Consider the following 27435-nt stretch of genomic DNA (forward strand, 5'->3'; position numbering starts at 1 on the left):
CTACGAGTGCATCCTTAGCACGGTGCGTAGCCAAATTATTCAACAAAAAATAAGCACCTTAAAAAATATCATAATTAGGCAGGGTTGGAAAGTTTTTGTTAATCGACGGTTTTATCTTGTTTTAACTGTCATGTCAAAGAACAAAAGTAACCTTTTGGCATTGTTTTTGATAATTGTGAAATTTTGAATAATGTAAAACGAGTGGCGTTTACATACGCTACGGACAGATTACACGCCGAAATAGATTGGGGTTGAATTAATTATGAAACCGTTGAATAGAACAATGTGAACTGTGTCTTAACATAGTAAAGGAAAAAACTCATTTTGAAAAAGGGAAAATTAAGAACTTTTTAAAAACTCTATGCACCCTGCTTATGTACCCAGACACATCCTATAGATAAAAGTGTTTTGCTAACATGTTGATGCATCGAGAATGGCATGATTTACAAATTTATGTAGCCATAATGCCAACAAAAACACATCACTGTAGCAGTGACAAACATTCATATATGTATTGAATGTTACGATCGAACAGCTTACCATTGGAATGAGTACACACGTAAAAAGTATTAGTAACCTGAAACCTATTTTTTTTAAACTGGATGAATTATTTAGGCTAATCCTGTATTTCATTGCAGTTTTAACAATAATATTTAAAAACATAGATTATAGATTACAACCAATTTAAATATGTTAGCATGCATAAGTTATTAGTGATGCTGTATTATCAATATCAAAAGTGTCATTGCATGCCTGCCAACATTGGCAGGGTTCCCACTCAATTTTTTAAAAAAATTCAAGGACCAAAAATCAACATTTTTCAAGGACCTATTCGGTATTACAGTTATATGCTAAAGTACATGTCAACCAAATTTTACAATTACATAGAAGCAGAAACTGTATATTTTTAAAGCACAATGCTTGTTTGACAACAAAAAAATTTATTAAATTTATCAGTTAATGATACAAATGGTTGATAGTTACATTGCTGTTTCAATTCCTATTGACAAAAAAAAAATCCAATTGACATACGAACGAAACTAGCTTCAGTGAAACTCTTCATGAAGTGAATAAGAATTAATTAAACTTAATTAATGCATATTACATTAAACAAGCATAGTAAATAATTGACAAAGTTTGTGTGATTGTAAGGTTATTTAATATAAATACTATTTTTTAATATGTTAGATCAAATTTTAGGTTACAGGAAATGTATATAATTAGATAAAATATCAAAATATATCCATTTAACATATCTGTTTCAATTTTAATAACAAATTATCTATTTTGTTACTTCAGAATATGAAAAATGTATTTTCAACATAATAAAATCTATTGTAGCACAATATTTTACAGATAACTAAAACTTACCAAGCTTTATTTTCTTTAAAATATATCCATAAAATATGAAACGTGATTTCAAAAATTTTGTGAATATGCATAATTTTCACCAAGCATAATTTTTAAATGGCATTTATACGAATCTAATTTACATAATGCAAATCAAAATTATAAGAAAGGTGAAGTAAGTTTCAAAGATTGTGTAAATTACGTATCACAATGCGTGATTTGTAAATCAAAATTGAATTGTGGTGTATGTTTCTTAAATCAAAACAATATGAATAGCAAATGATACAAAAGCACGAACTAACAAGACGTAAATCACGATGTGTGATACATAAATCACTTTAATGTGAACTCTGTTGCGTGATTAGCTAATAGTTTTCACATGAATAGTGATCATTATGATGCAAATTTCAATTTCTGATTCGAAGGGTGCTTAATATAGAACAGCTATGTGTTATTCTTAAATCCTTTTAATGAGAATTGTGAGTGGTAATTTTTAAATATCTCTTTGGTGAATCACAATACGCGATTCTGAAATTACTTAAATACGTATCCTGTTATATGATTCAGAAATAACTATAATTGAAATCACAATGTGTGATTGATAAATCACTTTATTGTGAATCATGATGTGTGATTTATAAAATACCGTAATGCAAATCCCGATGAGTATTTCGCAAATCACTTTAAAGTAATATTCGATATGTGATTCATTAATCACTGTTATCTAAATCACAATTTGTAGAACATTCTATATGAATTCCAGCTTCAAAACATCAGAGATGAACAATAATCTGGTGTGAAAAATCTAGGAGAGAAAAGTTTTGCATCTTCTTTAACTCCTTTTCACTTCAAGCATTATAAGTTGAATCTATCAGAATTTCCATAATCTTCCTTTGAATTTTTTACTGCTCTTTTGTAAGATTAGAATTATTTTAAATCCTAAAAAAATGAAGTACTTTTCAAGTACCCTATGGCAGAATTCAAGGGCCCTGATTTTTTTCAACTAAATTCAAGGTTTTTCTAGTACCGTGGGAACCCTGATTGGGGAAATAAAATAACATATTTTACTAGTGACATTTTTTAAGCTACGAATAAAGTTTAGATACAATCACGTAAGTCAAAATTGGAAATAATATAAGCACTTACATTTTGAATAATAAAAAATATGTATATAAATCTTAAGATTTTTTTAAAACATTATTTATAAGTACTGGCAGAGCCGGATTATACCTTTCGTAGGCCCTAGGCACAGCCGTTTTCGGGACCCTTCCCCCACTCCTACCCTCTTTTCAAAATATATGCTAAAATTTTCTTGCATATTTTTTTTACATTTTTCTTAATATGGATTTTAATTTACAAATCAGTTTATCGAACTTTATCTGCAATACCGACATACTGCCGATATTGCAGTTGATATCGATAATACGTACCATTATGATTAGTTCCATCGATAACTATGTAAAGGTAAACACTTCACATCAACAATACAACAACAAACCAGCAAAGAAAACAGTGAAATTGATAGTGAGATTAATTACAAGAAATATTTATACTACAAATAGCTTCATAGTTTTCATGATACTACTATGATAACTAAGTGAAGGAAATTAATATTGTCAAAAGTAAATCTTCTGAAATTATTTATAAATAAATTTGCAAGGTAGGTTAAATGTTTACTAATAGAAAAAAAAAGTGATTTAATACTATTTTAATAAAATGTTAGTCACGTTTTGTCAGGAACGTATTACGCCATTTTAGATGTATTAATTTCAGAAATGACTAAAAGGCGTAAAGTTTACAGTGATTTGTATGATAATTTCGGTTTTCTTGTTCACAAAAATCTGTCAGAATCTGAGATTAAACTAGAAGCGCAAAATTTGGTGAAAATTTACTCATCTAATTTAAAGGAAAACTTTGTAGATGAATTTTTACTATTTTCAAATTTGTATGAACATAAATCTGCACAAGAAATGTTGAAGGCTCAAATTAAAGATAAACTTGTGAATACTTTTCCTAACGTTCACATTGCATTAAGAATATATTTGTCGATTCTTGGATCAAATGCAGAAGGAGAAAGATCTTTCTCCAGATTAAAATTGATAAAAAATTATTTGCGTTCAACAATGAATCAAGATCGTTTGGCATCGCTCGCACTTATGTCGATTGAATACGATATTTTGCGGAGTTTGGAATTCGACAGCATAATACAAGATTTCGTTGAATCCAAAAATCGCAAAAAAGTAATATATTAGATTCTGTAAAATAATTTATTATCGAAAAATATTATATTTTTATTTGTATCTTCATAATTTTGTGCAAAATACACTTGTTGTTTTTAAAGCTAAATTATTTTTGTCAACAAATTTTTTTCTCCCAAGTTTTTTGTAGGCCCTAGGCACGTGCCTATAGGTTAATCCGGCCCTGAGTACTGGCAATAGCACCATCTGTTGAGGAATTTTTCACCATTAGTTGATATTTTACCGTCAATTTTTTTAAAAATTTCTTCAACAAATACAGAGTATACAAGAGATAGTCGTAGAATACGGGAATCTTCGTTAAAAAAACAAGAGACTTGGCAGATATGTCATTGTATGTTGTTGCAATTGAAATAAATTAGAGAATTTTAATCAATGGCATAACTTTTTAATCACTTCTATAGCAAAACATAAAAGGAAAAAGAAACTATGTTTCAAATTGAGTCATTAAACTTCTACATGAATACAATGATAAAAATGGGAATATGTTACTTTTTTATCGCAGTTAATAAACAACACATTTTAAAATACAATTGGTGAGTTTGGATGTTTGGACATTAAATGATAATAAATCTGTACATGAATACACCAGCCAACAAACATTAACGAGTGTTTTAAACAATGAGTATTTTACAAGATTAACAACATCATATGCATATTGCAGTAATAGTAATTATCTGCACTATACTGAAACATTAAAATCAAATATAATAAAAATAACCCTTATATACTAATCCAGTTGCTTTACAAACAAAAAATAAAATAAGCATTAACAAGAAAAAAATATCTAGGTAGCATAACTGCTTTTTTTAAATTAAAAGTGTCTATTCAGTTGATGAGGATCAGCTGAAGCCAATGATTCAATCGATGAGAACAGGATCAATAACTGGTTCATTGGCTCCAAGGAGATGATGATCAGCTGAAATTAGAACTCAATCTGATCCAGAATGAAAACCTACAAAATAATGCAAATTCAATAAGACACATTAGACCAACTTAAAACAAGTCATAAAATTATGTTAATGAGATAAGTCAAGGTTTCCACAGACAGGTGGTTTCCCAACCAAGGAAAAGGTTATTATACTTGCTTGGTGAGGAAACAGTTTTTGAATGACTGAAAAATACATGAAATTTTAACAAGTAAAAATTGTATGCAGGAAACATTTAATGAACAAAATGTTATGAACGGTTTAATATAAATTTCGAGACAAAATCTTATTTGTTTAAATTGCGTGAATATGAACCTCAATGTGTGATTTTCAAATTGAGTGAATTATAATCTCAACATTTAATACTAATTGCGTGAATACGAATAATCTATCTAAAACCAAGCAAATATGAATGCAAATATGAATCCCGATCTTTGATTTTAAAATCACGTGACAACAAATTCTTATGTATAATTTTCAACACACTTGAAGAAGAATCATAATAGTGACTTCGAAATCATGTAAATACAAAAGGTCATATTTGATTAAAAAAAAGTTAAAATACAAAAAAAGGTGCTCAATCTTAAATCGCATAAATAGAAATTGTGATGTGTGATTTTAAATCTGGTTTGCATTTGTAGGAGAAAGCATGAAAATTAATTTTTTTTCTCAGGAATTAAAAAAAGACAAACTTGTTTTTAAAGAAGCAGACTTATTTTTCTTTTTTAAAAATAGTAAAAAAAATTCCATGAAGCTAACAAATTGTCCGGGAACGTTATTCAGGTAAGTCAATATCCTTATTTTATCACCACCTTTTTTAGAAAAAACATTATTTTTAATGATTCTTTTTCGCTGTTTGTTTTAATTATAGTGCAGCATTTTAACTAAGCTTTTCTGAGAGACTTTATTCTATTTATTTATTATAACTTTTTACCCGTACAGTAATATAGATAACTAGTAAATGTAATTTTCAATGTTAAAGATTTGTGTTATGAACTAAGATTTCTTATCTGTCTCTCCTGCTTATTTTTAACTTATCTTTTTATCAGTTTTTATTATGACAACACAGAATTTTTTAAAGGTTCTTATAAACTTTATTCCATGCGCTACCTGCGCCCCCCTGAGCCACATGCGGCCAGCTAATCTTCAATGTACTTAAGGGGTCACAGTACCTTTGCAACAATTTTCTAAAATAAAGGTATAATCATTCATTTTAAGGATGCTTTACATGCTCATTTAAGTTATCATCAATAATTTATCTTCAAAAAGTAATTAAACTGTTTAAGTTTTTTAAAATTTTAATAAAAGTTGAAAAAATTCTAAATTTTTAAATCCCTAAGGCTTTTTCATTTTAACATATTTTCAAAAAAAGTTTTTTCCATAGTGCTTGCAATATTTATCTTAATAATTTTCTGCATTCATTTGTTGATTTATCAATTAGAATATTTTTTATAGATTATTTTGTAAAAAAGTAGAAAAAAAAGGGTAAAAATTCCTGTTAGGTATATATAACATGCCGTAAAAATTGTAATACCTCATAAAATGCTTATTCCATGCACAGTTTAAATAAGTGTATTATGCTCAAGATAAAAAAGTTTACTTCAAAGCTTTATCTTAAATAGAAAAAATTCCTTAGGGATTTAATTAAGATTAAGACACAAAATTTTCATCTATGCGAAAAAGCACTTTAAAGTCAGGCAGCTGAGCAAGTTTCTGTATTAGAACAATTTAAAATCATTCATAACTTTTTTAAAAATGTAGATAGAGAGATGAATTCTTTTCTGTACATTTGAAATACTTTGAAGTTTTATTATAAGCAATAAAAAAATTTTTGGTATTTTTGTCATTTTTTGGGTACTGTGACCCCTTAAATCTAAAAAATAATTTTTTTTTTAAAAAAATTAAAAAAGTTCGGGAAATTGGAATTTAATTAAATAGTTTTTGACCAATGTATAGTTTATCGATTGCTTTTTTTCAAAATCATTTTTAATATTAATCCTTTTTAACCCTATAAACTTTCTTTGAATCAAAGTTTTAACTTGCATTGATTTGAATAACTAGAATATTTTTCTTTTAAATTTAATTCTAAGAACAAATTTTTTAATGGACTTATGTATTATGTAATAAGATAAAAAAAAAACTCATGAACTTTCCCATAGTTTAATTATTTATATTTATCTAATTTTTTTTCTAATAAATTGATTCAGATTCTTCTTTTTTCCCTAAGTAATCAGTTTTGCAGTTTCTAATTTTAAACATTTAAAAGCATTTAATTTTATGCAAATATATTACAATGTTAGCTGGAAAAAAATAGTCTAGTGCCTAGAACAATGATGTCAATATGTCAGTCTAAATACTTTGTCATGTGGCCTTTCATTCAAAAATATAGCGACGTGAAAAGTTAAATTTTCAGCATTGGGATTTTCCTTCTAAAAATTAAGAAGAATGTTTGTTTTTTATCTAGTTTTGAAAAAACCTTTGTGTTACTGATGTTTCCATCTGCAATTTTTAAGAACATTTCCATTAGATTGGTGGCCCACCTTTTTGAGTAAAGGGCCACTTTCGCAGCAGGTTGACTAACAAAGGGCCACATGCATATTTTATCATGTTGGTGGCAATTGGCAAATATGATAATTTTCTTATTAACTTTAGGGTTCTACGCCAATGGTTCCAGATTTTTTTCTGGCAAAGGAACTCTAAATAATTAACCTTTACTTGGTGGAATCCCGACATTATAAATAAAGTTTATTGAATTGTGAATGTCATAACTTATAAAAAACTATTTTTAAAATATTTAATGAGAGGAATGAAAATCTTTTCTCATTAATTATCTTAAATCAGATTTTTTCTCAACAGTTAAATTTACAGTCCCTCTGCTATATAAATTCTAGTTGTGAATTTGTTTTTTGTGAATATGAATAAGCTGAAAATGAACAAAATAAGCCTAATTATATTCTAGTTTTAGATGAAAACTTAAAAGAACTGTTATTAAGAGTTGAAAATGGTCATTTGGATCACTTGTTTCTTTATTAAAGACTTTAATTGTTTTATTTTGATGTGAAAAGCGCGATAAGAAATACTAATGTAATATTTAATAAAACCTTTTTTTTCTTCATCATTTGTTCAACATAGAGCTGTTAGAAAGATATTTTCTTTTAAAAATATAATTTTTATCTCATTGGCATTTATTGAAATTATTTCATATCAAGACAACCAAAAGATTGCATAAATAATGAATTATAGGTTGGAGAGGTAAAATCGGAGGTTTCAAAACTCATTACTGGTTTTAAAAAATACTAACACACGGAACCCCTTCAATACCTTTTTGGAACCCTAGATATCAGCAGAATAATATTTGGGAACAACTGTCCCAATCACAAAATTTTTCAAGTGGATCCCAGAATAGCCCACCCCATGACAATTTTTTAAAGTTTCGCCAAGCAAGTTTTTGTTATTTTGCCAACCAAGGTTTCCAGAAGATATTTTGGGGAGATTATTTTGAACGTCTGATCACACCACCAAAATTCCTAAATCTGATTAGTTATTTGATATGTATACAACAGTAGGATTTCGTTAGAAAAAAATTCTTTCTTCCACATTTTATGCTTCTGATCTCTTGCAGTTAGAATCATCCTTATTATTTCATTTTTAAACCATTATTTCATTTATTACCACCATTATTTCACTTTTTAAAATCTTTTTGTGTGGTACCGGTTGAAAATGGACGAGTGAACTTCCAACTTTATTGAATGCAAAAGGTAAGAGAGCCGTGATTGAATGGTGCATGAATCAACATTTAATTTCGAAAAGGTACGAATGCTCTAAATGTGGAGAACAAGTGAGTTTCATTACGCGAAATGATGCGGTCGATGGTTTTGAAGAAAGTAAGTTATTTTTTATTCTATTAAAAAAATATTTTAATAAATTTGAAATAATTTAAATTGCTGTTGTTTTTTTAATAATCAAAATGCAACGTTGATTCCAGTAATAATCGCCTTGGAGACATTTCAAAAAGTCACCAAGAGGTGGGCTATTCTAAGATTTTACCAATTTTTCTTATCAAAAAATGTAATACAGTACAGAACCCTTTTTGTGTGGTACCGGTTGAAAATGGACGAGTGAACTTCCAACTTTATTGAATGCAAAAGGTAAGAGAGCCGTGATTGAATGGTGCATGAATCAACATTTAATTTCGAAAAGGTACGAATGCTCTAAATGTGGAGAACAAGTGAGTTTCATTACGCGAAATGATGCGGTCGATGGTTTTGAAGAAAGTAAGTTATTTTTTATTCTATTAAAAAAATATTTTAATAAATTTGAAATAATTTAAATTGCTGTTGTTTTTTTAATAATCAAAATGCAACGTTGATTCCAGTAATAATCGCCTTGGAGACATTTCAAAAAGTCACCAAGAGGTGGGCTATTCTAAGATTTTACCAATTTTTCTTATCAAAAAATGTAATACAGTACAGAACCCGTTATCCGGAAATCAGAAAACCAAAAAACCGGAACGAAATTCGATAAATTTTCTCCCAATTTAAAAAAAAAAATTTTTTTTCCTCATAAGATTTCTCGATTTTTCTTTCTTTTTTTAAAGATGTTTACCTTACCATCATTTTGGAAATAATCATTAGTGTATTACTTCATCGTTTTTTTCTTATTTTTAAGATTATTTCCAATTTTTTTTTTTTAGTTGGGTTTAACAATAAAAAAAACGGCTTTTTGTTTTTTTTATTACTCAGTTTTTTTTTATTCAGAAAACCGGAAAAATCAGTTATCCGGAATAGCGATGGTCCCGACCGTTCCGGATAATCGGTTCCCTACTGTAGTATATTTTTTAGAAAATAAAACACTTTTACAAATAAGTAAAAAAAAAAAAAAAAAAAAATTTAAATAAAAGAAAAAAAATTATAGGATTAGAACAAAATTTAAAATAAAACCATAATAGTACTAAATAAAATTCAATATTGATTTAGTATTAAACTTCAAATACTACATATATTTCTTGCATTATCAGATGTTACATGAATTTTAAATAAAAAACTTTCTTTTTTGCTTTTAACTAAAAAAAAACCCACCTAAGCTACTAAAAAATTAATAAAAATAAATTACAAACAGTGGGCTAGTCTAAAAATGTACGTTTTCTTCCAGTTTTCAAAATCTTTAGATTGCAATAGTATTGTATTAAAATATCTGGATTCGACATACCAAGTAAAAATGCATGGCGCTAAATACCGAAAAAAAAAACCAGAAAATTAATTTTTATTTACAATGAAATATGCCCAAATAAATAGCAGCAAAAATGGTCATACGAATACGTGATTAAAAATTCATAGGTCATAATAACATCTTAGTTAAGGTTACAGAATCATCAAAATTATGTGTAAAAGCACTGCAATAATTGCGACAAAACAAATGCTCAAATATAGGATAAAATCAACACATTTAAAGCGTGACAATAAGTATTTATTTAAATGCATACTTTAAAATTTGCATGGTGCAAAAAAAAAAAAAAAAAAAAAAACAGAATTTTAAAAAAGGCAAGAGAATAAATTGCAAAAACCGAGGACAAAAATAATCTAGGTTTACGATGTAATCGGCAAAAACGAACTCATAGTAAAAATGTGGGATTTTCAATATCTTGAGTAAAAGCTTAGCAAAAAATGCTTATAAAAAATGAAGAAAAAAATAATTTAGATCGAGAATGAAATCAGCACACATAAAACACATCAAAAAGTGATAAATTAAATTAGTGATTTAAAACTCGTAATATGAGAAATGCATCAGGATTTTAATAACCACATAGATTTTGGTATAGATATGAAAAAAAAAATTTTTTTTTTTTTAATTAATCGTCGCTTGAACTTATTATGAAAATACCAAAAATAAAGAGAGTCGAAATGTGACAACTCGAGTTCGGCATCATAACTTTTAAAATCATGCAGAATTTTAATAGCAAAACATTGAAAAAGTGATCGAGGCACAACATAGGTTTACAATAGAATCAGTGATGATTAAACTGTGCAGTCGATATCAAGAGAAAAAAAATTTCGAACATTTCCGCTGAATTGAAATTTTTACTTATTACATTTACATTATTTTTCAGTCCTCTGAATAAGAGTAGAAAAATAAAGAACATTTCTTCCCCCCCCCCATGTGTGAAAAAAAGCATCTCTTAGATATGGAGAAGAAAAAAAAAATTGAAAATTTCGGCAGAAAAGGAAACTAAAATATTCGAAACTAGAAAATTCTTTGAGAAAGAACTCTAACATTCCGCAACAATGCCGTTTGGATTCAGCCACTGGGATGATAAGAATGTAATATTATGCACCAGAAGAAATAAAAAATAAATTACCTTAAAAAGTTCTATTTCAAGTATTTTCTTCTTCGCCATGAGAAATCCCATCTGTTTCATTCTCGCGTTTCTGTTCCGATGCAGACTGTTCCTGTTTCTTGTTCTCTTTTTCGGATACACTACTTAAGCTTGCACGATCTTTTTCAATACCCGTAAAAGAATTTTTAAATTTGTTATACAAATATTCAGCTTTTTGTCTCACAGTCTCATTGTTCTTAAACTTACGTATTTTTTTCAAAGTATGAAAAATATTAGGGTTTTTTCTAATTGTTCCTACAGGCAAATGCATAGTGTCTAGTTCACTTAACATGTTTAAACATGTTTCAATATCTAAATTATTAAACTTCAAACTGCTTTTGATTTTTTCATCAATTTCATGAAGTTTTGCACTAATTTCCACATCAACCTGTAATTTGCTTATCTTTTCCTTCCTCTTCTTTTCTAATTTTTCTTTCTTTTTTCCTTCTTTCTCTTCTAGTTTCTTCTCTATTTTTTGTTTCAATTTTTCTTCTTCTTGGTCTTTTTTAGTGTCATCCTCTTCTGTTTTTGCTTTTTTTGATGGTTTGTCAATGCCATTTTCCTGCTTTCTTTTTGATGATTTGCTACTATCTTCAATTTTAGACTTTTGTTTTACTTTCTCTTCTTTTGCCTTTTTATCATCTTTCTGTGTAGACTTTTCTTCACTTTTACTCCTTACAGGTTTAACATCTTTCTCCTCAGTTGATTTTTCCTTTGAAGGTTTTTCCAGTCTACTTTTTACTTTATCTTCAATTTTAACTTTAGAGGTCTTTTCCTCTGTCTTCCCTTTTGAAGTCTTCTCTTCAGATTTCACTTTAGACGTCTTTTCTTCAACTTTTACCTTTGATGTTTTTTCTTCAACCTTAGCTTTTGATGATTTTTCTTCAACCTTAGCTTTTGATGATTTTTCTTCTTTTTTAGGAGATTTATCTTCTGGCTCTTTTTTTTCCTTGGATTTTGAAGGGGACATAGCTTCTTTACAGGTCTCGTCACTTAATTTTATTAATGACACTGAAACGTTATTGCATTCAACATTTGAAGATTCGGTATCAGTCCTCTTACGTTTCTGATCAACATTCGACTCCTTTTCTGAATCTTCTGATTCAGATTCATCCTTTTGTGCAACTTTGGAAGAAATCTTTTTAATTTGCGGAGAAACTTCTTTTTTAGGCTTTTTCACTTGCTTTGAAAGAGGTTTATCATCTTCAGAATCCTCATCAGATGATTCTTCTGATTTTTCACTCTCTTTTTTTTCCTCTTCACTTTCTGAAGAACTCCCCGAAGACGACTCTTTCTTCTTAGATTTAGCAGGCTTTTCTTCTTCATAATCACTCTTTTCTTCATCACTATCTTTTTCATCAGAACCTTCACTATCAGAACTAAACTTTTTCTTTTTAATCATACGACCACTACGACTTCTTTGGGGCTCAACATTCTCTATAGTCTTCTTTCGCTTTTTAACAACTTGACCAACTTTTACAAAAACTTTTTTCTCTTCTTTCTTCTTTCCCTTTTTTTCCACTTTGACAGCAGGTTTGTCTTCTTTTTCCTCCTCACTTTCTTCTTCTTCTACTTCATCATTTTCTTCTTCTTCTTTTTCATCTTCAGAAGCAGATTTATCAGCAGTTGATGAAGCAGAAGGACCTTGGATGGTGGGATCATTTTCGATCTCCTCAAGACCTTCATTGAAAAATCGCCGCTTTTGCGGTTTGCCATATTTCTCTTTAAACTTTTCATATGGAAAGATATCTTTGCTTTGAACAATACCTGTTTCATAAGTTCCAAAAAAGAAGACTGGATATTTGTTTGGCGGTATTTTCTGTCCAGGTTTTGGCGCTTCTATTCGAGCGGGCCAAGGAGGATATCCACGCACCTTTCCAAAAATCAAATCACCAGGTTTATAATAAGACATAATTAAATTAACAAAATTTACAGATTTAATGTGATGTGAAATCAAAGATAATACACTATTTTGTTCACCATTACAATCCCAGAACAAAATACGAAAGATAAATAACACAGGAATTACCGCGATTACAAATATTAGCGTGCTGCCATCATAGTTAAAGTGGTAGTAGCTAGTTCAAAACAAAATAATGCAAGTTTTATTTGAAACAGGTTGGGTGTCAAACATTCTTACGACATTATTTTAGCTAATTAATATGTCACACTTTAATAATCAAAAACATTTACTTAAATTAATAACCAAGGATTTAACGATAATTTTCACTGGATAAAAATGTTTTTGCAAACGAATCAGATTCATGGGAAAATGAATCTGATTGGTGACTATCGCATGCAGAGGGAATGGCAGTAAAAAAGTTGAAAAAAATTTATCTTAGGAATATATTAAATAATTTAAATAATATAAATTTGAATTTATCAGCATTTTATTTTTTAGCATTCATAAAAATTTTCATTTGTTAGGTATGGCAGCGTGAAAAGTAGGGGGGAAAGAAAACCGTCTGCTATTTATTTTGTTAGCGAAAGAATTTTGTAAGTCTTGAAATTTTATATTTTTTGTATCAAAAAATGGTAAATCTGCAATTAATGCTTTTTAATTTTGTATATTTTTTAAATATAAGATCTTAGAAACAATTACTACCGGGTTTTATTTAGATTCTTGACATTTTTAAAGCCTACTATACGAAGTCCGATTTGAGGTATAAGTAGCTAAATTCTATTTAAAAATTATTTAAGCTACCTATTTATTTAACCTTATATATGAACGATGTGCATCATTTGAAATTAAAAGAGACGATTATTACGAAATTATTCATTTTTCACCTAAGGTTTATATTTCTCGTTTTTAAATTTAGCGTCTTATACTCTCGTAGAAAAGATAACAATTTAAGATAGCTTTAATTATGTGAAATGAAACTCAGTAATTTTACATTTCACTAACACTAAAAAACATATCATACATGAAAAAGTAAATCATATTAGGTACGTAAATACCCTTAAACATGTAGGTTTAATAGTTACCCCACTTTAATATAACAGAAAGTTTAACAGTGAATTGTCGACGTTGGGGATATTTCGGTATCGTGATCTACCGCGCCAACTATAATCGCCAAGGCTCCAAATTGATTTTAAAGAGGAAAAATCAATTACAAAAAAAACATACAGAGGTTAACCCTTGGGTTGCTACAAATTATACCTTAAAATTGGTCCGTTTCTGTTTTCTATTGGTACCTCTTTGTGCCAACTACAATTGCTAAAGAGCCAATGTGATTTTAAAATTTATGAAAACTAAAAAGCATGTATAACGATTTTCCTAGGGGTCGCACAAGTTTTATCGGGGATATTTCCTCTTGACGCATATACAGAAGTTTTCCTTCAACAGTAGTACTGGAGAAACTTAATAATACAGAGAATTCTGATACTGGAAAAACTAACCTAATACTTAGAATACTGGTTGTGGAGAAACTAAATAATGCATAGAATACTGGTACTGAAGAAATTAAATTATACATAGAGAACATACTTTGCTACTAAAAGTAGCAAAGCAATCATATTTATTACTAATTTTTAATAATAAATTCACATATATATCGGGTTAATGAGCTAATTATCTTAGTAATTTATTTAAAATGCATGCATATACTAATAAAATAATAAACGCATGTTTTTAAGTGTCAGTAGTTATTATTTAATAATTAAAATTATTAATAATTATGATTTAATGATAGTGGAAGTAACTGCAAACTTTCAAAGATAAGTGCAATAAGGGGGTGTGATAGCTATTTTTTCTTTCCCATATAAATCTATGTATTGACAGCTACGACAAACTAAATAAAAAGCGTTGAAAAGTTTAAGAAATCCATTGTAGAGTTTGGTGGAAAAATAAAGAAGGGTTGAGGAAAGAAAGAGTATGGACTCTATTACATCAGGGCACTAATTTACTTCAGGGGCAACAGGGTGGATTCTTTTGACTAAAAGGGCAGCAGGGTGCTGCGCCCTGTTTACCCTGCCTAGAATGAGCTCTGACTAACTACATATGAAAGTGCATAGTTTTACAGAAATTTACTGAGAAAGTTAAGAGTTTAATTCAGCTATCAATTAGGGAATCTTCATAAAAATAATGTTGGCAAATTTATTTTTACTTCGTAAGCAAAATTTTACAAAAAGATATTGGACTAGTTTATGTATTTGTGTGTTACTTAACTTGTATACATGTTTTAGTAAAAATAAATATATTTTGCTAATAATAATTGTTTTGAATTTTAAAACTCCCAAAAGGGTATTAGATTGGTTTTCATGTATTAGTGACTTTTAATTTATGTGATTTTAGCGGATCCTGTATGTTAAATTTTCTGTTGGACTATCAATAAAGAACTTGAAAAGCAGGAAAATGTGAAATCAAACTTTAGAAAAATCTAAACATATTTTTTTAAAAATGAATACTTACCAAGTGGAAAAAAATTTGTAATCTTGACTTGCTTTTTATTTTTAAATACAATATCTATGAATGCCTGTTCAATTGTCTTTTCGTTTGCATTTCTCAATAAAAATTTTTTAATATTTATTTATTTATTTTTTGTGCTTTGAATTGGTTGATTCGATGTGGGTACATGCTCAGTTATTTTATCTTTTTTACCAATATCATCGAAACTAGGTATTCAATCAGTTATGGAAGAAATTTGTTAAGTGATGATATGAGTCGTTGTGTAAATGTTATCAACTTCCGAAAGATCTTTACCTTGAGCCGTGCAATTTTCTAAAAAAAAATTTGACAATACCTATAGATAGGTACAGATCTGTAAGGCAGCAGGCCCTATGAAGTTGTTATAATCACAATCTTCATTTGTCATAAGTCTGAATAAAAGTTTACTCTATACAAACACCTCAAAGACTAGATTTCTGATTTATTTTTTTCTAATCCAGCTGCATTAAAAACATGTGTCTAATTGATTGGAATGAAAAATGTATTATGAGTATTTAATGTGTCATTTCAACATGTGGGGTGTCATAACCTGAGTTGCCCAGATGAAAAGGTCAAAAGATACCACTGTCCAAAAAATTTCACAGCCCTTGACCTTCAGGGTACACGTGCCGACCAAACCGCAACCTGTAGATTTGTCAGTGGGCATACTAAGAGCTTCACTTTTAGTAGACAAATTAAACTTTTTCCAACTTGTAAAAAGTGCAACTCTAGCAGGACTAGTCCTCACCATCTACTTGATTGCCTGGATTTCACCATGGAAGAGGTTCTAGAGCAGGGTTTCTTAACCTGTGGTTCATGGACCCCTAAGGGGTCCATGAGTCATATTTTGGGGGTCCGCTGACTACTCCTAATTTTTAAAATGTTTGGAAGCCTACCCATTGCTTGTAAAGCGAGCTATGGCAGCTATAATTGCATTTGCTACAGTGAATCTTTGCGAAGCGGGATTTTCCACACTTGTGACAATAAACCCAAAATATCGAAATCGATTGAATGTTGAACATGATATGTGCGTTGCTTTGTCGAATACCACCCCCCAATCCAATTTATTAATTAAGGAAAAGCAGCAGCAACCTTCATATTAAAAATTTAAATTTTAAAAATTTTGTATACTATTAAAATAATAAAATTAAATGTTTTCTAATAATTGATGTTTTTTGCAATAATTTTTTTCACAGGGGGTGATCTGTGACTTCTAAAAAAATTTGAAAAGGGGTCCATTATACCAAAAAGGTTAAGAAACACTGTTCTAGAGAGACCTCTCCTTTTCCTCGATTATTTGAAGACTCACGGCATCATGAATCTGGTATAGTTCCGCTATCTGAGCTGGGGTTGGAAGCAACAACAAAAATTTCACATGAGCAATCCATCATTTTCTCTCCTTTCTTTGCAAAGGTAAGAGAAGGTGACAGGGGAATGATTGATTATTTACTAGTTAAATCTAGAAAAAGTGGTGTCTAGTTTGAAGATTTTAAAAATATTGTTTTGAAGCATAAATGAATATCCTTATCCTAGGGTGTGTGTGCTTTGCTGAGAGTACAGGGTGCAAAATTTTAAAAAAAATCATCCCGAATAACTTCTGATGTAATGATCAAATGTTCATGTTCCAGGACTATATTTTCATGATTCAAGGGAGGAACCTCAAATGTGCTAATTAATCAGCGCAAAGAATATTTTAAGTTGCGAAATCGGTCACAAAAATGTACTTTCTCTGAATAAACATGCTTTTTTTTCGAAAGATTCAAATTTCTGACCCCAAAATATAGGAGGTAGCCGTAATATGGGGAATAGGATCTCCATAGTTTCGTCAGGAGAGCAGTTCAAAGTTTGAAACTTTTAGTGCTAATTTTATTTTTGCTTATTTCGCCATATTTTGAGAACCTTTGCTTAGAAGGAAATTTTTTTTGCCTGTAACTATAAAATGCGTTTATCCAAAGATAATTCCAAGAAAAATATCACTTTTAGTAAGTATTTATTATTTTTTTAAATATTTGTCGAAAAAAAATTTGAAATGTTTGAAATGTTGAAATGTACAGTCTTTAAAATTATGTAAAAAATTGAATTACACAATTTTTTACATAATTTTAAAGACTGTAATTTTACATTGCAAAATACAAAATCGGTCGTCCAAACTTTTGATTACTCTCATGACCAAACTATGACAATATTTTCCAGATTGCAGCTACTCCATACATTTTGGGAGTCAGAAATCAAATTTTGTCAAAAAAAGGTATGTTTATTCAGTGAAGATATATTTTGCATCTGATTTCATTATTTAAAATATCGTCTGCACTAATTAATTGGCATATTTGAGGTCCCCACCTCAAACCTTTAAAATTGAATCCTAAAACGTGAATATCTGATCATAAGATGAAAAGTTATTCTTGGTACTCCCTTTTTTATTTTGCGAGCTGTACATAATGGTTTATTCATAGAAGATTCAAAAGGAATTGAAAATGTCCGCAATGAGAGGTGTTTGTTTTGAGAAGTGTCTGTAAAATGTGGTTTCACTTTATTAAGTATATCTGACATTCCTGTATATTTTATGATTGATTTTAAAAATAATTTTTACAAGTTAAATTATATTTTCATTTCAGTGATTGTAGTATTCTTACCTTCGCATAAAATTCTATTTGTAGCATAGATGAATACATTAGATTAGAATATGAATGCATTAGATGTTGGAGATCTTCCACCAGAATTAACATCAACACCTTCATCTTATATTGCTATTTGTGGTCTTGATGTGGAAAATAATCCTATTCACAGAACAATATGGGAATCTTTTAACTCTAATCGGCAAGAAAGAGTGCCACTTTTTCTCAAGCTGCTAGTTCCTGGACATGAATTTCCCAAAGCAAAACCTAAGGTAAAAATGCTTTATAACAGGATAGCTGCTGAAATATCACACAGTAATGTTTTCTGTAGTAATTTGGGGCAAGATGAGTGGACAAAATAATGTATCGAGAGTTCCTTACTAGTCACTATTTTATCTCTTTGAAAGAAAAAAAAGCCATTTTCTTTTCATTAGTCATAGTCACAAAAATTCATTTTCAAAAGAAAAGCAATAAATGTTACTTTCTTTAGTTTACAGGACCAAAACTAGTTAACTAAAGCAAAAAACATTTTACTGTCACTTTTCTCAGTACTGTTAAAGGTCTATATAATGTAATTCTATAAACTAAAATCCTTCATAAACCATGTTGACTTTACAATCTCTAAGGCAACCTGAACTTGATAAATTTGTTGTTTTTGGTTCTAATGCTCTTCATAATTTTAATTATGTTCCCTAAATAATAAATAGTTCGTAAGTGTATATATTTTTTGTTTTGAACAATTTTCATTTAAAAATTATTTTAAATCAATATTGATTCGTTCCTTTTGTATATTGCCATGCTTAGTAAGTTTTGTGATATATCATATGATCTGTATCATACAAAATTCTCACATAGCATTACATTTTTAGAGGTTTGTGTTAGAAAGATTTCTACTCTATAAAGTCCTGATAACAATATTCTCATGCTAAAAGAATAAAACAAAAGATATCGCTCTTTTCGTGACTAAAATAATTTTTTCTTGGAAGAAGTATGTATTTAAATAGCTATCAAAGTAGATACTAGATAGGGAAAAGCAGTCTTTAAAAAGTTATTTCGTATTATTAGAAGATCTGATTGTAATAAGGTATATTTCTTTGAAATAAGAATAGAGAATAATACTTACTATCATTGATAAAATGTGTTATTATACTTACTATGAAGTATGGAGAAAAAGTAAAATTCTGTGATTATTTTTTTTTTCTTTCCAGAGAGCATCCTATGACCGTTATGTACCTAAAGGTATATTGAAAACAAACTGGCTAAGTAAACATTTAACGGAAGTTCCAGCTGTTGCAGTGCAGTTTGTTGATTTAGATTGGGACAGTCCAGTCTGGTCAGAAAAGCGTTTAGAATGTGCAACTAAGTTAGAGATTTTGAGGTTAGTAACATTGGAAAAAAATTTAATAATTTTTTCTACATTTTTCTGCTTTTCCTTTAACACCTTTTGTAAATATTCAATCCAATGTGTTGTTAAAAAAGATTTTTAAAAAAAAAGTTTCAAAGCTATTTGAAATAAAAGTGACAGATTTAGTTGGAATTAAATGATAAACTAAACACCATCCCAGACTGGCTGCACTCTGAGGCTGTGGAAGAGTTCTGATTTTTCACTGGACTTCAATTTCTTTAAATTAATTTTTTTCCTTCAATTGTTATCTTTTAATTTAATACTATTATTTAAAATAGCCTTAAACTAAAAAGCAACTAGTCAAAATTAATGTTATTATTTCATTTACATCACAATTATTAATAATAAAAATGTGTGAATTTTTTTTCTCCCTGTTGTTTGAAGGAAAACTATTTCATTCAGGCATTTCTGTCGCTATGGAAAAAACTTGCCATCCCTGCTAGTAATATATTAATTTAATGATGACTAAATGTAATGATGACTAAGATGTCATTTGCGTTTTTGCAAATTTCCTTTAGTAAAGTAACTGAAATTCAGATTTACTTTGCTGTTCTCACCACATGAATTGAACTAACATAATGTTCTGTACCTTAAAATTGTTTCAATGCTCACCTAAGATTTAAAGTATAGCATTAATGAATATCCAATTTTTGTTCATTATATTTCATTTATTACATATTTTAATTCCTTTTAAATTTCTTTTAGAGGGAGTCTTCAAGGTAGATCTACTAGAGTGGCTTTGGTTCTAATTCAGAAACGAGCTGCCCTTCCTGGTGGTTTGTATAATTTTAAGATTCTTCTTGTAGAATTGATAATTTTATAATTCTACAAATATATGTTTTTTTTCTCCATCAAATGTGCTCTAACTACTTTAAAAAATAAATGTCTAGCCAATTTTTTTCCCAGTCAAATACAAATTTTAAATTTTTAAAAGTTGTACGGAAAAAATTTACGGATTGAAATGTGATTCACAATAAATTTCCCATTTTTAAACAAGATTCTGTCCCTGTAGAGTAGATTACTAAATAATTATTATTTATAAACATATAGAGTTGATTGCAAAAATGCAATTTTTTTACAACTGTAATTTCCCAGTAGTAGATTTCTTCCTGTAGGCGAAAAAAAAAAAACATATTTGCTATACATTTAATTTCAAGTTGTAGGTTTAATTTTGAAAAGTATATTGCTTAAATACATTTGCATTATAAATATTTTTTCCTGGAGGGCAGATTTTGCAATATATATATTTCTAAAAGGCATGTTTGTGAATATAATGTTTCAACTCTTATTAGTGTTAAAATAAGAAATTTAGATAAATATTTGTAACATGAACACTTAGTTAAAATTTGTTAAGAAATGTGCAAGGCTTTTTTGGAAAGTAAAGATAGTTCACCAATAGCAGCAAAGGAAATGCTTCTGTGAATTTTTTAACAACTTAGATTGTAACCTTGAATGTTTCACTTTTCCCTCAAGGTCATTCATCATTTTTATGGTGCAAATTGTTTAAGCAGCATATCTTAATTATGTATGCATTAATTCAAGATCGCATCAGATGTGAAGTGCATTCCTTAATACATTTTCTTCATGCAAAAGGTCATAAAAAAAGGTATACAAGAGACATAAAATTCAAAATAAATGCAAGCTCTTGCTGACAAGTGGGGTTTGTTTCTGCCAAGACAACACTCATCCTCACATAACACTTCAAAACACTACTTAAAAGTTACAAATGGGAAATTTTAGATCATCCGCCATACAGTCTAGACCTATCACTCAGTGACTTTCACATTTCCATTACCTGAAAAAGATGCTGCAGAGCCAAACTTTCTTAGCGATGATGTTATCAAAACGGAATTTGAAATTTGGTTCCGACAACAGGTGACAAATTTCTATTACTTGGAAATACAAAAGCTTCTACAAAGACTTAGCAAATGCTTTGACAATGGTGGCAACTATGTTGAAAAATAAGACTTGTACTAGTAATTTATAATGTACATTTAATAAATTGAAAAATTTTTCAAGTGATTATGCAGCATTGTATCTTTACTTTTCAAAAATTCATTGTAATTACTCTGAAATTGATATTTCTTTATTATTTTTTATATGCCAGAGAATGACTATCTCCTCATATTTTTATTTGAAATTCAGAATATATTTCTTGTTGTCTGAACTATCAAGGGTGCTGATCTCATTTTGTTTTTAGCGGATGATCAAATAGCAGCTGAGAGAGCGGCTTCATTATGCAGTGCTTGTGATTTGTCTGGAAAAACTCTTTTTGTTTTGCCACACTCAGATCATCTGTATGGATACACACTGCGGTAATATATTTAAGAATGGTATTTTTATCATTTGACTTGCATTTTTATAAACATATATCTAAAAGAATTATTAAAATGTTTAGAAAAGGGTGCATTAAAGTGACAAATATTGGGATTCTAAATTATTGAAATTAATTCAGTTGTTTTAAAATTTGAAGTCTTTTGTAAAGCTACGCAATAATGATCTCAAAATTTTTTTTTATGTGTTTAAATGCAATAGTACCGTAATTTACTGTGTATTATCCATGGTAGAATATAATCTGCATACGTCACATTCTCCCTTCCAAATAAAATTTCGTTGGATAATCCGTACCGCTCTATTATCAATGTATTCGTCTAACACAGCAATCTACTTTTATTAATGATGGAAGTAATGTAAATACACATTATAATTTGAATGTACCTAAAAGGAGATTTCTTGCAGGTAACTATATTTCCAATAACTTATTCGCTTACGCAATTTTTTTTAAATCCTGTGTGAATGGTTCCTTACATTTTTATTGCTGATGAAAGTTGACAGGAAATTTCTTAATAAAATTCCAAAAAGTAATTTCGGCAGATAATCCACAGCAGCAAATTATTCGCATTGGCAGCTTATATGTTTTTTAACAGGTAATCTGCAGTTTATATGTAGGAAATTATGCTTCTTAAAATTTATAACTTCAAATCAATTATCTTTTCAAATGTAAAAAAAAAAAATTACATTTTTTATTAATGTTTCCTTCTGTTAGTAATTTTTACAAGATATGTTTGTTTGATTTATCTTCATAGCTTGTTACAAACAAGAACTACTTCATTGATTTTTTTATGTAAAAATTAGCTCACAAAATTAAGGTGTGAGAAAATGACAGTACTGTAAATAAAAAAATAACATATTTGAAAACAATTCTTTGCATCATTATTACCAGTAATTTCAAGAACTAAAAACCAAGATTGGTTTTTAGTTCTACAGAGATTGATTTTTAGTTTGTGAAAATCCAATCATTAGAATAAAAGTCATCCAAGTTGATATTTTGATTTGAAGGGGGAAGGAGGTCACTCAACACTGATTGCACCCATTGTTAAAATGTTTTTTGAAAGATTAATGAAGAAAAAAAATTATAAAAACTTATGTTTTAGAAAAATTTAATCAAACTTTTAATTTAGCTGTTTAAAGTATGATGCCTGATTAGTAAAATTTTTTAATAAACTATTGATGCTTTTACTTAATAATTGAAATATCATATGAATAGGTTACAAAATGCCTTTTATGAGCTGGCTCAAACATACTATCATCATGAAAGTAGAAGAATTAAAAACCATAAGGACCACTTAAATAAGACAACTCATCAGGTAATTTGTAATATTTTTTATCAACTTGATTTGTTATTCAATAACTTGTTATTTTTAATATTCTTAAACACATTAAAAAATCAAAATAGTTTATTGTTTGTGTCACTCAATCATAAAATCTGTTATTTTATATTTTAATGCCATATCCACAATTGAGCTCCAGAATTATTATTATTTTTTATCTTTCACTATGTCTATCAGTTTTTATATTATGGTGAACTTAATTTTTTCTTAGCATAATAAGAACAATATTAATTTGTCTTAAAAGTTAAGAAAAAGCAATAATTGAAAATAACACTATAGTAACACTACTGTAGGGCTGAATTTTTTGTAGTTGTACTGTAATACGCTACCTTTTTAACCCTTTTCGGGACAGCAAATTTGAGTGGAAAATTTTTGTCAGGCCGAACATTAGCAAGTGCAACTCTAGACAAGACAATATGTTCTAAGTAGAGCGACACACTTCAACTCTTTGATGTTTGTAAAATAGTGGTTAGGAAATGTTTAAAAGCAATCAGTTTTACTTTTCTAGTGACTTGCAACATTTGTTGAATTAATGTTGCTCGACTTTCTACTCAGCACCAGAAAGGGTTAAAAGAAAAGATAAATAAAAAAGCAGACAGTGAGTGGTGAGATAAATCAAAACACAAGTTTGTAGTGATCTCTCGTAACTACTCTTAACATTTACTAAAGGAACAAGACTCAAACACAATTAAATCTAATAGGTGGAAATCTTATTGTAGTTTGTCAGTAGATACAATGAAAATGTCTCTCTGGCTGATTGTTTTAAAATTAAAATTATATCTGGTGATCGAAATTTCAATAGCAGAAAATTATTATTTTTATATTATCTGAACATTAAATAATTTCAAAAACAAGTTTGGTCATAAAGTTAGAATGGTAACCAGAAGAAAAGAAATTATGAGGATTAAATTTTATATCAGTAGAATTGAAACTAAATCTGTAGAACCCAAATTTGTGCTAATATGGGATTAAAGGATCATAAATTTGTAAAATATTGGACCTTTTAATTGAATAACTTTTAATACTGGTGTAATAATCTGTTTTAAGAAATTAAAATAATGATTGTGAAGCAATTATGGGGATTGATGAGCAAGTGAAACAATCGAAGGGATTGATGAGCAAGAGAAACAATCAAGGGTATTGATGAGCAAGCAAAACAATTATGGAGATTAATGAACAAGCGAGCTTATAGCATGAATTAGTGATATATTATCTGATATTTAAAGATTCCTTTTATTTATTCTTTTATAAAAAGAATTTGTTAAGTGTTTGATCTTTTTTAATTTGCTTTTAAAAAAAAATAATAGACTTTAGCACAGAAGCAGAATTTTAACCATTCATGAATTGACACTTTTAAAACATTTTCAAGAATTTATTATCATAGAAATGAATAATAAAAACATGAAAAAAGTTTCATCTATTAAAGGGTTAAAATAACATATTAACAAAAAATATTTTATCGGTTAAATATTTTTGAGTTTCTGATTTCCTTGAATTGGTGCTTGTATTTTAGTTCTTACTAACTGAATCATGTCAGTGATTCAATTAATAATTTTCAACACTTAAAAATATTTTTGATTTTAGCTACTTTTCGTGCGACACCAATTTAAGATAGCATTCCTAACTGAATTGAAACAAGACATTGCGATGTCATTAAAGTAAGTTACCTGTTGTTTCTTTATTGATATTTGTTAACTGCTTATCAATTCAATTATTTTCATTTTATTGTTCCACATTTATTTGTATTAAGCTCTTTCTAAGCTATATTTTAATTGCTTATTCTATTCTATTCAACTATGAAGCGTTGTAAAATTTTAAAAAACTTTGATTCATCTTTCATTAAAGAGTGAACTGATTTTTTTGAAGTTTTAGTTGTTATACCACTGTTATAAATTCTTCCTATTTATAGCAGCTATTTGTTACCTTTATGTGTTCATATTATAATTCTGAATTGCATATTTGATCATGCTATAAATTGTTCTTTTTAATTTGTTAAAGTTTTGGCCAAACTTATTATTTTTACTTATTAAATAGGTATCTAAACAAACTTATATGTATATAAACAAACTTATTAAATATGTATATAACATACATACATTAATTTGCATTCAGGAATTACAAGCAAGCATATGCCAATTTGATGGAAGTCCGAGCATCAGATACCAACATGCTAGAAATCAAAACTGTTGCTGGATTTATCAATTACAAGGTATAAACTATATATACATATATATATATCCGTGGATAAAATTGTTTGCTAAAAATTTCTTTATTAATTTATACAATTTTCCATGTGCAAATCCATTTCGGGCAAATCCGTGTTAAAATTATCTATTAAAATTTTTTTCTTTGATAATTTAAATAATTTTTCTATGTGCTAATCCATATCGTGCAAATCCGCGGCTAAAATTATTTGCAAAACAGGCAATTTATGTTTCTCTTTTCTATTTTTTCTTAAATAAACATCTATCTTCTAAAACTATTTATGATCAATTTTTAAAATTATCCAGTATAATATTACCTTGCACACATCCATTTCGGGCCCATCCTTGGTAACTAACAAATCAAAACTCAGAATAACAAATCACTTCAGCAGTGCAGTAAGAACGACACTTTAAAACCCTCTTGTTACACTCAATTTGCGCTTTTGTTTTCATATTTTGTAATCTGGCAATCTTTCTGCGAAAACATTTTTAAATCATTCTTGAAAAATATCCGTCCATGTAAGTTGTTCTGATTTTGCTACTCGCTTTATAGTCCACCCTTTTTAATGTTTTTTATTTTATTTTATTATCTGTTTTTACGGGTTATTTTTACTTATTTTTAATTTTTGTGATCTATTTTATTTGTTGTTATTTTTATAAAAAAAATTTTTGAGTGCTCCTCACACTATTGTATTAATATATTTTGCTTTGGCTTTATTGATACAATATCAGAAAGCACTCTGTTTTGCTGATATAATCGTGTGGGCTGAAGAAAAGATTATATCTTTTTTTTTCCGGCTTTTTTTCCGGTTTTTTAATTAACATTTCTTTTTTTTTTTTTAAATTAACTGTTGTTTGTTATTTTTTTTACTTATTATTTCCCACCCCCCTTTTTTTCATATGTCTATAATTTTTCTTTGTTTTATTCTTCATTTATATATATATATATTTTAAGGTGAAGTTAGCATGAAAATATAATTTCAATTCTGAATCTTTCTCAATCATAATTTTATACAGTTATATAAAAATAAAACATTTAACAACATAAATGAACAACTTAGTGGAAAGTTCTGAATGCCTATTTTGAAAAAATTTAGATTTCTTTGAGAGCAATCTTACAATATTATAGTCTTATTTAACTGTACTATATCCTTGCTTTAAATTTCAAAGATCTGAGTTCATGACAGTGGAAAGTGACAGTCTTAAGTTATTTTTGAAGTGGAAGAAAGTTTCAAGTGCATTTTGAAATAAATAATCGATGATTTGCCTTAGAAAACCTTTTTTTTAGCAGAAATAAAAGACCATGAAAGCAAATGCTATTACCCCAATAATTTAAAGTAGTATAAAGGATTTATAAATTTCACTGAGTAGAAACTTGCAGATATGCAACCTTGAATCTTTATTTCCAATGGTCATCATATAAACATTAAAACTATTTTTGGAAATTCACTGAAATTTTTCTTACAGTTTTAAGTCAATCCATATTTCAAATATCCCATTTCATGAGAAACAAGTTTTTTTTTTAATTGAAGTGAAAAAGCAGTTGTTGCTTTGTTTGAAAACTATATTTTGCAATAAAATATTTCCAATTTAAGTGTAATTGGAAAAGTTAGTTGCTTGATTTAAAAAGTATTATAATCCTATATAAAGTAAAGGGGAAAAGGCTAAAACCAAATGTGAATTTTGAATGGGTAGTGATTTCCTATCAAATATTTAATGGAAAACCTAATGGCTAAACGAAGAATGTTTACTACAAGCAGAAAATGTATAACTACGTTTCAAACTAATTTTAATAAACTTTAAGAACACCAAAATTATAACGTTAAAATTCTGTAATACAGTGGCAAGGTGTCACAAGAGTGACATATATCTTCGGTGTTTCAAGTTTTTTAAAAATATTTCTTTTTAAGCAAGGCATATTCAAAACAAAATGTTAAGTATTTATTTAAATAATTTATACTCAGTTTCCACAAGAAAAGTTAAAAACATGCTGCTATTTAATTTTATTGAAGGAAAGAGAGTGTGCAAAATTTGAAATGTTTTAAAGTAAAAAATATACTTTGACCCATAGCTTTTATGATTCCTTGATGTGAAATCTTTATTCATTAGATCTCTAAAGCCAAAGAACATTTTTTTTGTTTGTTCAAGACCTGAGATTTTTGCTGAATATTTTTTCAAATGATAGCAAGCTAAAGCAGATATTTTTA

The 27435-nt window shown here is 28.4% G+C and overlaps 2 protein-coding genes across 7 annotated transcripts in view; one reads left to right on the plus strand and one right to left on the minus strand.

The window, feature by feature from the left end:
• Positions 1-3971: 3971 nt before the first annotated feature.
• LOC107457205 (uncharacterized) lies at positions 3972-12986 on the minus strand. The gene is made up of 2 exons (XM_016075305.5): positions 10890-12986; positions 3972-4560 (listed from the first exon to the last, which is right to left on the minus strand). Exon 1 carries the CDS (start codon positions 12817-12819, stop codon positions 10906-10908), a length of 1914 nt encoding a protein of 637 aa, XP_015930791.3. The 5' UTR covers positions 12820-12986; the 3' UTR covers positions 3972-4560; positions 10890-10905.
• A 201-nt stretch (positions 12987-13187) lies between these two features.
• Positions 13188-27435, plus strand: part of gry (trafficking protein particle complex subunit 11 gry) — a 52802-nt gene continuing 38554 nt past the window's right edge. The window contains exons 1-8 of one of the 6 annotated variants that reach the window (XM_043052586.3): positions 13188-13403; positions 17949-18220; positions 19157-19326; positions 20059-20129; positions 21554-21668; positions 22901-23000; positions 24609-24682; positions 25137-25233. In XM_043052586.3, coding sequence (XP_042908520.2) covers positions 18017-18220; positions 19157-19326; positions 20059-20129; positions 21554-21668; positions 22901-23000; positions 24609-24682; positions 25137-25233 — 831 coding nt within the window. In that variant the 5' untranslated portion in view covers positions 13188-13403; positions 17949-18016. Of the gene's footprint in view, positions 13571-17525; positions 17582-17948; positions 18221-19156; positions 19327-20058; positions 20130-21553; positions 21669-22900; positions 23001-24608; positions 24683-25136; positions 25234-27435 lie in introns of those variants that run through there. The other 5 variants (XM_043052587.3, XM_043052589.3, XM_071185928.2 and 2 more) reach the window with 5 other exon arrangements.

This window comes from Parasteatoda tepidariorum, chromosome 5, assembly GCF_982258835.1.
Source record: "Parasteatoda tepidariorum strain Cologne lab strain chromosome 5, Ptep-v5.0, whole genome shotgun sequence".
NCBI classification, from domain to species: Eukaryota; Metazoa; Arthropoda; class Arachnida; order Araneae; family Theridiidae; genus Parasteatoda; species Parasteatoda tepidariorum.